Source organism: Oncorhynchus mykiss, chromosome 30, assembly GCF_057628025.1.
Source record: "Oncorhynchus mykiss isolate SJ-2025 chromosome 30, ASM5762802v1, whole genome shotgun sequence".
Lineage (NCBI taxonomy): Eukaryota > Metazoa > Chordata > Actinopteri > Salmoniformes > Salmonidae > Oncorhynchus > Oncorhynchus mykiss.
This window is the reverse complement of record NC_143051.1, coordinates 5,272,501-5,285,000: the sequence shown is the minus strand read 5'-3', so window position 1 is coordinate 5,285,000 and position 12,500 is coordinate 5,272,501. Positions and strand designations below refer to the sequence as shown.

The 12,500-nt window shown below is 43.5% G+C and overlaps 1 protein-coding gene across 1 annotated transcript in view; it reads right to left on the bottom strand.

Annotated features, from left to right (window-relative positions):
• Window positions 1-12,500, bottom strand: part of dlgap3 (DLG associated protein 3) — a 39,035-nt gene that overhangs the window by 10,439 nt on the left and 16,096 nt on the right. The window contains exons 5-6 of the mRNA XM_090228536.1: window positions 11,725-11,910; window positions 1-320 (exon numbers count right to left, since the gene is read on the bottom strand). The exon at window positions 1-320 is cut by the window's left edge and continues 78 nt beyond it. Coding sequence (XP_090084662.1) covers window positions 1-320; window positions 11,725-11,910 — 506 coding nt within the window. The remainder of the gene's footprint in view (window positions 321-11,724; window positions 11,911-12,500) is intronic.

Here is a 12,500-nt window from a genome sequence, read left to right as displayed (position 1 = left end):
TCCTCCTCCCATCTTGCTCAGCACCATACTGTTCTGTGGGAGGGAGGCAGACTTCCCCAGACTTCCCCCTGCCCGTCCCACATCCCTCTCCCCCCTCTCCTTTCCCCTGGGCCCCTCCAAGAGACTATCAGCGGAGCCGCTGTGTTTTACTCTGGGGGGCCCTTGTCCTCCAACTCCATAGAGTACAAGCTCCCTGCCCCACCGGGGGCCCCCATCCAGGCTCTCGGCAGAGTTGGAGTGCTGGCGGGAGCGGCCTTGTCCTGGTCCTGTGTAGCAACCCCTTTCCCTGGATCCCCTGGAGGTCTGACCAGACACTGCAACTATGGAGACAGAGACAGACAGGAGATACATGATGTAGTTGGACTGGATCCCCTGGAGGTCTGACCAGACACTACAACTACAGAGACAGACAGGAGGGCCATTAGGTACATCACAATGTAGTTGGACTGGATCCCCTGGAGGTCTGACCAGACACTACAACTACAGAGACAGACAGGAGGGCCATTAGGTACATCACGATGTAGTTGCAGTGGATTCTATTTCATCACGCAGGAATTATCTGTACAGTTCAATGAGATGGGAAAGACAGCTTCCATCTACTGGCAACAGTTTAATCTAAGGAAGGAAATAGAGCTACTCCCAAATATTTAAAAGGGGAAACGATTGTGATTCTATAAGTAGAGACGGAGTCCTCCATCGGGGTCTAGAGAGACAGTAAGGCTGATTTGGTTAGACTCATTTCAGAACTTGAGATGGGAGCTGAATTTGTCTATGATCTGCAGAGCTTTCGGGAGGGATTGGGATACGTTGTCTAGATATAGTCAGGTATCGTTGGCATATAATAACATGAGGTCATCCATAGAAGTGAGAGATATGATTTCTTTCGATTGTCGAATTGCCTAAAAATCGCAGAGGATAGATGGGATCCCCTTTACTGCTACTAATAGTTATTATGTTATTTTAATGCCTGAGGGATTGGAATATAGTACATATAGTACCGACCAGAGATATGACCATTCTAGTCTATCAGAAGATATGACCATTCTAGTTTATCAAAAGATATGACCATTCTAGTTTATCAGAAGATATGACCATTCTAGTTTATCAGAAGATATGACCATTCTAGTTTATCAAAAGTTATGACCATTCTAGTTTATCAAAAGATATGACCATTCTAGTTTATCAAAAGTTATGACCATTCTAGTCTATCAGAAGATTTGACCATTCTAGTCTATCAGAAGATATGACCATTCTAGTTTATCAAAAGTTATGACCATTCTAGTTTATCAAAATATTTTTCTGCGTTGATATATAGAACTACCCAAGGAGCTTTAGTTTCTGATTAATCATGTCAGATATTTAATAGAAGTTTATCTGAGGTTAATTGTTTTTTGCCAAACCCACTTTGGTCCAGGTGTACTAATTTGGGAAGGGAAGGGGGGGGGGGGGGTACCTAGTCAGTTGTCCAACTGAAAGTATTCAACTGAAATGTGTCTTCCACGTTTAACCCAACCCCTCTGAATCAGAGAGGTGTGTCTTCCACATTTAACCCAACCCCTCTGAATCAGAGAGGTGTGTCTTCCACATTTAACCCAACCCCTCTGAATCAGAGAGGTGTGTCTTCCACGTTTAACCCAACTCCTAAGATCTGAGAGCAACAACAGAATTCTAGAAATAACACATTTTTGTACAGAGGAGACATTTCCTAGCATTTTATGTTAGCTGCATGTGTCACATAATACATTAATTACAACCAGCTTGGTATGGATTGTTTTAAAAATAGCTATATTTGGGAGATGAGTTCCTTTTCAAATAACTGAAAGTGAGAGGTTGTAATCTGAATAAAAGGGAAAAGGTCATTACTGAACACGGGGTGAGTCATTCTCACTAATCTACTAGAGAACCCGTTCTGATTTAAGTACGACTTCTGTATGACTGAAACCTTTAGTGAGGTCATAATGGTCGAGTGCTTTAATATTTAATCATTTCTGCCCTCCGACTTCGTATTCATTATACAGACCGTCTGTTTAATTTAGTCTGGCTTGCCGTTCCAAATGAAGCGGGATATTTTTTGCTCGTATGGTTTAAAAAAACAAGTTGTTATGTGCAGGCAGGTCCGTAGGTAAACTGGGATGTGATTTTTCCATAAATAGACAGGTAGTGTCTTTTCCATGGTAAAAACAAAAAGGATCATATTTCTTTTCTTTAACTGTCTATTGAAATGTATTGTAGTGAAATGATTTGTTTCTTTCTGGAAATGAATAGCGAGTTTGTCCACTTCGCCGTCAGACCGTTTTATTGGTAAAGTAAAAGGTGTATTTTTTTAGTGATCCACTACGTAATATAGTACACTAATCCAGAGAGGATAGAAAGTGTATCTAGATCCTCTATGAGGCTGTGGAGGGATTCTAATTCTAAAAGTATCTAGATCCTCTATGAGGCTGTGGAGGGATTCTAATTCTAAAAGTATCTAGATTCTCTATGAGGCTGTGGAGGGATTCTAATTCTAAAAGTATCTAGATCCTCTATGAGGCTGTGGAGGGATTCACATTGTGGGTTTGAAAGAAAACATGAATCATCAGCGTACAGTGACACCTTTGTTTTTAAGCCCTGGATTTTTTGCCCCTTGATATTATTGTTGGATCTGATATTAACAGCTAACATTTCTATGTCCATAATAAATTGATACAGTGCACTTGGAACGTCGCTGCACAGCTATTTTCAGGTCTCTCCAGAGATGTTAGATCGGGTTCAAGTCCAGGCTCTGGCTGCATCACTCAAGGGCATTCAGAGACTTGTCCCGAAGCCACTTCTGCGTTGTATTGGCTGTGTGCTAAGGGTCGTTGTCCTGTTGGAAGGTGAACCTTCACCCCAGTCTGAGGTCCAGAGTGCCCTGGAGCAGGTTTTCATCAAGGATCTCTCTGTACTTTGCTCCGTTCATCTTTCCCTCAATCCTGACTAGTCTGTCAGTCCCTGCCGGTGAAAAACATCCCCACAGCATGATGCTGCCACCACCATGCTTCACCGTAGGGATGGTGCCAGGATTTCTCCAGACGTAACGCTTGACATGCAGGCCAAAGAGTTCAATTTTGGTATAATCAGACCAGAAAATCTGATTTCTCATGGTCTGAGAGTCCTTTAGGTATCTTTTGGCAAACTCCAAGTGTTCTGGCATGCGCCTTTTACAAAGAAGTGGCCTAATTGGTGGAGTGCTGCAGAGATGGTTGTCCTTCTGGAAGCTTCTACCATCTCCACAAAGGAAGTCTGGAGCTCTGTTAGAGTGACTATCTGGTTATTGGTCACCTCCCTGACTAAGGCCTTTCATCTCCGATTATATAGACAGGTGTGTGCCTTTCCAAATCATGTTCAATCAAGTAATTTACCACAGGTGGACTCCAATCAAGTTGTAGAAACATCTCAAGGATCATCAATGGAAACAGGATGCAGTCTCAAACAAAGGGTCTGAATACTTATGTAAATATGGTATTTCTGTTTAGTATTCTTTCCTTTCTTCTAAAAACCTGTTTCACTTTGTCATTATGGGGTATTGTGTGTAGAGGATGACATGCCCTGATCTGTTTCACCTGTCTTTGTGCTGATCTCCACCCCCATCCAGGTGTACTGTTCCAAGGGAACCATGCCATCTTCCAAGTTATCCCCTGTGTATTTATACCTGTGTTCTCCGTTTGTCTGTTGCCAGTTTGTTTTGTTCGCAGAACCTACCAGCCTTTTCCCTCTTGCTCCTGTCTTATCTTAGTTCCTGTTTTCTACTTTTTCCCGGATTTGACCCCTCTGCCTGACCTGACCCTGAACCTGCCTGCCGTCCTATACTTTTGCCCCACTACTCTGAATAACCGACCTCTGCCTGATCCTCCACGGATTATTGGAGGAAGTAAAGGACGAGCTTGCAGCCTGGGAACTACAGACGGATCTCGACTCATCCATCGCTTTAACGATCCTAATCGATGGTCGGCTACGGGAACGTAGAAGGTAGATTAGGTCTGATTGCGGAACCACTCAAGGATCCCACCTTGCATCTGATGATCTCCGGAAGTCCCCAAGAGGATACGAGCTTACCCGAGTTCCTCCAAGAGCCTCCCACGACTGCCGATTCACCTATTCCCAAGCCGATTTAGCTCAGCAGGGCTAGGTTGTCTCCAGCCGAATGCGTACGCAGACTTTACAGCCAAAGCTGTCTGTATTGTGATAGTGCCGGTCACTTTGTGTCTACCTGTCACTTCAAGAGACCTAGCTCCTTCGTTGGAGTGAGTACCTTCAAGAGACCTAGCTCCTTCGTTGGAGTGAGTACTCTGCTGGGTCTTAAAGATAATGGTTCTTCTCCCCTTACTCACCCCTCTCTCCACGCCATCCTGCTGTCGGTGGACCAGTCCAAGTCTCTCCAGATACTCATCGAATTGGGGGTCGATACAAGTCTTTTGGATGTTACCCTGGCGTCCGAGCTGGGCATCCCCACTTATCCCCTCTCCATTTCCATGGATGTTAGAGCACTGGATGGGCACACTATAGGCCGGGTCACCCACCATACCACCCCCATCAACCTATGAGTGTCAGGGAACCACAGCGAGACGATCCAATTGCCCCGGACCTCTCCACCAGCCCCGAGGTGGACCAGTACCTCCGGGAGGGGTTCAGTAACGCCCGGGCCCCTTCGCTTCCGCAGCACCGACCGGTATCCAAGAAGGTCAAGCCCGCTCCAAGATCGTTAACCCCTCTGTATACTTCCTACCTTTCCTGTGTCTAGATTTAAAAACTTACAGCCCTTTGTCCGCTGAATTCCATGACATTATTTTATATTATTTTATAGTATAAAGAATACAATTGAACAAAGCTGAATAAAATATAAATATTTTCTCCAAATGATTTGAGGGAGTGCGCACATGCGGCTATTCTGTGTTGAGTGATTAACAAAGAAATATGTACTCCTATATACTTAGTTATTAATATAACTTTAGTTGTTCTACAAACGTTGGGCAATATGTTTAGATTTTTAATACATTGTAAGGCTGCATGATGAGACTAATGATGATTTGAAAAAAGTTGCTTGAAAAGGCATGAGCTCTGCTTTGTTTTTTTTTTGCGCGGGCTGTACACACTTCATCAGTCTCTCATTCACAATTTGACTAGCACTTGATAATGCCTCGAATTTCACTGCAGCATCCCCTTTGTGGCCGTAATGCACCCTATAAAAAAATCAACGCCTTTTGTGGCCCATAGTGCTGCGCTGTGTCCTTCTCCCTGAGTGATCTGTGCAATCTGAAGCATCTCTCACTCACGTGGCTCTCCGTCACGTGACAAGATGAGTAGGCTGAACAAAAAGTAAAAGCTCTAGCCTATGTTAACCTACTGTACTATCCCCCATGGTACAAAAGTTTATCTATTCTATTCTATTCGATACTGTGCAAGGAATGAATATTCCTAACATAGTCTGGGACAACCACTAGCATCAAAAATACTTTTTTTATGCAATGTGGCTGACGCAACAGATCAGAACGTTTAGCTTAAAATGTTGCTAAACGATTAGCCTATTTCTTCACATTATAAGCACAGCAATACGCACATGACAGTATAATAAGTGTGAATGTTCCATTAGTGGAAAACACCATTATCAAAAGTGACCGCAAATGCAGTTGTGCATGTAATGCTTTCATTATAAATGTGCATTTTTATGGTGAAAATTATCTTCCCCAAACTTGAAATTCACACGCTGTTTATGTTTGCCAGTTAGGCTCTACACCCCCTGTAAAGCAGATTAATGTGCTTAATTTTAAGAAGTTATTTGGCCACTTTAGCTGTGATACAAACCTTATTAAAACATATAGGCTTATGGGCTAGGCTACATGAGGTGTGCGACTGATTCAAACAAGTCACAAAATAAAAGGCATTGTTTCTTATGCTGAGCATCATTCACAAGTTATAATATATAATTCACAAGTGAAAGGCTAATATTGTCACCCAGCAGACTATTCTTGATTTAATCTCGTCTTTAGATATACTAAATAATATATGTGTGAAATTAGTTTTGATTTAGAATGGACCATTATCATGCACCTGTATCAAAACAGGGGCAGCAGGAAAAAATACATCTATAAAATACTTAAATAGTGAATGGAGGACGCTTTTCCCCTGGTTTATTTTCATACCAGCCAGGTAGGTTATACTACTGTTGTAAATACAAGCAATGTGCTTAATACTAGGAAAGTTGAGAAGTAAATATAGTACGCCAGGCCTATAGAAAGCTGATGGGATACTCCTCTTTTTAGTAGAGGCCATAACTCTATTTTCTCCCGCAATTGCATAGCCTATTGAAATGTTGTGCAACATGAGTTTATGGGCTCTCATGAAGTGTTTGATTAGATTTACCATAATATTTGCATTGATGTCAGAGTGATTAGAGGGACAATGGAGTGCTGAGTACCAGGCAGTTAGCCAGTTTGATAGGCTACCAATGACCATCAGCGGCATCAGAGCTTTGGAGAAGCCTAGTTACCGTGACTAAACGGTCACATGACATTTGAATGCCTTTATGACTGGTGACCGCCGGTGTGGCGGTAATACGGTCACCGTAACAACCCTAGGTGTTGAGAGGGAGGGGAAGAGTAGCCCTAATCACAACACTGAAGAGTAAGGGGCCTCCAATTTTTTGTTTTTTATGGACTGGATTTGTATATTTACCACTTTGGATTCTGTTTCAGTAATAATGACATCAGACGATATACCTTCTTGTTTAGTATTTGATAATCTGCCGTTTATATAGGAATGGTTAAAACATGCTAATAACGGACCTCTGAAAAAGGATTGCTATATTTCAACTGGTCATCCAGCCCAGATGCATTGTTTTTAATAAAAGATTTAATGGCGTCCCAACAAAAATCTGAGGATCATCGACTGAATTTTTGTTAATCATCATGAAATCATTAACTTCGGTTTCAAATTGTTCACAGAATTGTTGTATTATTTTTTGAAAGGAAACATTAAAGCAATACATCTTGTGGCTCTTATAAAAGAGATTCATAAATGTGGCAGAAATAACCGTTATCATTAGATAGGCGTGGATAATTGTACAACACCGATTTGGGACAATGTTTTGTGCCTGTTTCAATAGAGAGTTGTACACTTTTGATTAAGGGTTATGAGCTCGCCAGACATCAACAAGGTTACAATCAGATGTCGGAGAGCCTTGGTTGTCTGTAGATTGTAGTTGGTCTTATTACATTTGTCCCACATGTCCAGAATGGCATTCATGTCTGTCCCAATAAGCAGATGGAATTCAGTTCATTCTAACAATATGTTATTCAGAGAATAGAAAATCTAGGATCATATGAATTTGTAGAGTACACATTAACGAAAGGAAATTTTCTGCATATTATGGATACATTTTAAGGAAAGTGATTCTACCATCTTGGTCGTCACCTTTACCCAAGACGGTGATTTAGAGTTTCTTATGTATATTTATGATTACACCTTTAGTTGTGTTTGGTGCTGATGGAAAAAGCAGACCGTTTCTATAAATGGTTCTCTATTCTATATGCATCCTTTTGGAACAGTACTATGTCAACATGGTTCCCTTGGAACAGGACTATGTCAACATGGTTCCCTTGGAACAGTACTATGTCAACATGGTTCCCGTGGAACAGGACTATGTCAACATGCTTCCGTGGAACAGTACTATGTCAACATGGTTCCCTTGGAACAGTACTATGTCAACATGGTTCCCTTGGAACAGTACTATGTCAACATGGTTCCCTTGGAACAGTACTATGTCAACATGGTTCCCTTGGAACAGTACTATGTCAACATGGTTCCCTTGGAACAGTACTATGTCAACATGGTTCCCTTGGAACAGTGCTATGTCAACATGGTTCCCTTGGAACAGTACTATGTCAACATGGTTCCCTTGGAACAGTACTATGTCAACATGGTTCCCTTGGAACAGTACTATGTCAACATGGTTCCCTTGGAACAGTACTATGTCAACATGGTTCCCTTGGAACAGTACTATGTCAACATGGTTCCCTTGGAACAGTACTATGTCAACATGGTTCCCTTGGAACAGTACTATGTCAACATGGTTCCCTTGGAACAGTGCTATGTCAACATGGTTCCCTTGGAACAGTACTATGTCAACATGGTTCCCTTGGAACAGTACTATGTCAACATGGTTTCCTTGGAACAGTACTATGTCAACATGGTTCCCTTGGAACAGTGCTATGTCAACATGGTTCCGTGGAACAGTACTATGTCAACATGGTTCCCGTGGAACAGTACTATGTCAACATGGTTCTTTGGAACAGTACTATGTCAACATGGTTCCCTTGGAACAGTGCTATGTCAACATGGTTCTTTGGAACAGTACTATGTCAACATGGTTCCCTTGGAACAGTGCTATGTCAACATGGTTCCCTTGGAACAGTACTATGTCAACATGGTTCCCTTGGAACAGTGCTATGTCAACATGGTTCCGTGGAACAGTACTATGTCAACATGGTTCCCGTGGAACAGTACTATGTCAACATGGTTCTTTGGAACAGTACTATGTCAACATGGTTCCCTTGGAACAGTACTATGTCAACTTGGTTCCCTTGGAACAGTACTATGTCAACATGGTTCCCTTGGAACAGTGCTATGTCAACATGGTTCCGTGGAACAGTACTATGTCAACATGGTTCCCGTGGAACAGTACTATGTCAACATGGTTCTTTGGAACAGTGTTATGTCAACATGGTTCCCTTGGAACAGTACTATGTCAACATGGTTCCCTTGGAACAGTACTATGTCAACATGGTTCCCTTGGAACAGTGCTATGTCAACATGGTTCCGTGGAACAGTACTATGTCAACATGGTTCCGTGGAACAGTACTATGTCAACATGGTTCCCGTGGAACAGTACTATGTCAACATGGTTCCGTGGAACAGTACTATGTCAACATGGTTCCCGTGGAACAGTACTATGTCAACATGGTTCTTTGGAACAGTGTTATGTCAACATGGTTCCCTTGGAACAGTACTATGTCAACATGGTTCCCTTGGAACAGTACTTTGTCAACATGGTTCCCTTGGAACAGTGCTATGTCAACATGGTTCCGTGGAACAGTACTATGTCAACATGGTTCCCGTGGAACAGTACTATGTCAACATGGTTCCCTTGGAACAGGACTATGTCAACATGCTTCCGTGGAACAGTACTATGTCAACATGGTTCCCGTGGAACAGTACTATGTCAACATGGTTCACTTGGAACAGTACTTTGTCAACATGGTTCCCTTGGAACAGTGCTATGTCAACATGGTTCCGTGGAACAGTACTATGTCAACATGGTTCCCGTGGAACAGTACTATGTCAACATGGTTCCCTTGGAACAGGACTATGTCAACATGCTTCCGTGGAACAGTACTATGTCAACATGGTTCCCGTGGAACAGTACTATGTCAACATGGTTCACTTGGAACAGTACTTTGTCAACATGGTTCCCTTGGAACAGTGCTATGTCAACATGGTTCCGTGGAACAGTACTATGTCAACATGGTTCCCGTGGAACAGTACTATGTCAACATGGTTCCCTTGGAACAGGACTATGTCAACATGCTTCCGTGGAACAGTACTATGTCAACATGGTTCCCTTGGAACAGGACTATGTCAACATGCTTCCGTGGAACAGTACTATGTCAACATGGTTCCCGTGGAACAGTACTATGTCAACATGGTTCCCTTGGAACAGGACTATGTCAACATGCTTCCGTGGAACAGTACTATGTCAACATGGTTCCCGTGGAACAGTACTATGTCAACATGGTTCTGTGGAACAGGACTATGTCAACATGGTTCCGTGGAACAGTACTATGTCAACATGGTTCCCTTGGAACAGTACTATGTCAACATGGTTCCCTTGGAACAGGACTATGTCAACATGCTTCCGTGGAACAGTACTATGTCAACATGGTTCCCGTGGAACAGTACCATGTCAACATGGTTCCCGTGGAACAGTACTATGTCAACATGGTTCCCTTGGAACAGTACTATGTCAACATGGTTCCCGTGGAACAGTACTATGTCAACATGGTTTCCCTTGGAACAGTACTATGTCAACATGGTTCCCTTGGAACAGTACTATGTCAACATGGTTCCCTTGGAACAGTACTATGTCAACATGGTTCCCGTGGAACAGTACTATGTCAACATGGTTTCCCTTGGAACAGTACTATGTCAACATGATTCCCTTGGAACAGTGTTATGTCAACATGGTTCCCTTGGAACAGTGCTATGTCAACATGGTTCCGTGGAACAGTACTATGTCAACATGGTTCCGTGGAACAGTACTATGTCAACATGGTTCCCGTGGAACAGTACTATGTCAACATGGTTCCGTGGAACAGTACTATGTCAACATGGTTCCCGTGGAACAGTACTATGTCAACATGGTTCTTTGGAACAGTGTTATGTCAACATGGTTCCCTTGGAACAGTACTATGTCAACATGGTTCCCTTGGAACAGTACTTTGTCAACATGGTTCCCTTGGAACAGTGCTATGTCAACATGGTTCCGTGGAACAGTACTATGTCAACATGGTTCCCGTGGAACAGTACTATGTCAACATGGTTCCCTTGGAACAGGACTATGTCAACATGCTTCCGTGGAACAGTACTATGTCAACATGATTCCCTTGGAACAGTGTTATGTCAACATGGTTTCCCGTGGAACAGTACTATGTCAACATGGTTCCCTTGGAACAGGACTATGTCAACATGCTTCCGTGGAACAGTACTATGTCAACATGGTTCCCGTGGAACAGTACTATGTCAACATGATTCCCTTGGAACAGTACTATGTCAACATGGTTCCCGTGGAACAGTGTTATGTCAACATGGATCCCTTGGAACAGTACTATGTCAACATGGTTCCCGTGGAACAGTACTATGTCAACATGGTTCCCGTGGAACAGTGTTATGTCAACATGGATCCCTTGGAACAGTACTATGTCAACATGGTTCCCGTGGAACAGTGTTATGTCAACATGGTTCCCTTGGAACAGTACTATGTCAACATGGTTCCCGTGGAACAGTGTTATGTCAACATGGATCCCTTGGAACAGTACTATGTCAACATGGTTCCCGTGGAACAGTGTTATGTCAACATGGATCCCTTGGAACAGTACTATGTCAACATGTTTCCCGTGGAACAGTACTATGTCAACATGGTTCCTTGGAACAGTACTATGTCAACATGGTTCCTTGGAACAGTGTTATGTCAACATGGTTCCCTTGGAACAGTACTATGTCAACATGGTTCCCGTGGAACAGTGTTATGTCAACATGGATCCCTTGGAACAGTACTATGTCAACATGGTTTCTCTTGGAACAGTACTATGTCAACATGATTCCCTTGGAACAGTACTATGTCAACATGGTTCCTTGGAACAGTACTATGTCAACATGATTCCCTTGGAACAGTACTATGTCAACATGGTTCCTTGGAACAGTACTATGTCAACATGGTTCCCTTGGAACAGGACTATGTCAACATGGTTCCCGTGGAACAGTACTATGTCAACATGGTTCCTTGGAACAGTACTATGTCAACATGGTTCCCTTGGAACAGTACTATGTCAACATGGTTCCTTGGAACATTCCTGTAAAATAAAAAGCAGGACCCACAGTGAAACCCACCAATTGGCCCCTCCCATTCCATCATTCAAAATGATGACCTACCATCAGTGATTCCCAGGTCCACAGAGCTGCTCTGGTGTTGTCTGGGCCGTCCCAGGGCAGGCTGGCCTGTGTTCTGGAAGTAGGCATCCTGGGTAGACTCTGTACTGCTCTGAGCCCTCACAGAGATCGTAGGCTTAGACATACGGGGAGGGAGAGGGGGAGGGCCAGCCTTACGGTATGGGATGACTGGGGAGAGAGAGAGAGAAGGGGGAGATAGAGAGAGAGGAGGGGGTGGGAGAGGAGGGGGTGATAGAGGGAGAGAGAGAGGGGGAGATTGAGATAGATGGGGGAGAGAGAGGGGGAGAGAGAGTGAGATAGATAGGGGGGATTAGGGGAAGAATGGGGGAAAGAACAGGATAAATAGTTAATTTCTGAATCTAAACAAGCCTTTATTGTACAATGACACCAAAATCAACAAACAGACAGACAGACAGACAGACAGACAGACAGACTCAAAGCCATTTCCTGTGAGGTACTATGAGCACACACAGTCCTCCGCTGTGGATACACACACAGTCCTCCGCTGTGGATACACACACAGTCCTCCGCTGTGGATACACACACAGTCCTCCGCTGTGGATTACACACGGTCCTCCGCTGTGGATACACACGGCCCTCCGCTGTGGATACACACGGCCCTCCGCTGTGGATACACACACGGTCCTCCGCTGTGGATACACACGGCCCTCCGCTGTGTATACACACACGGTCCTCCGCTGTGGATTACACACACGGTCCTCCGCTGTGGATACACACGGCCCTCCGCTGTGGATTAC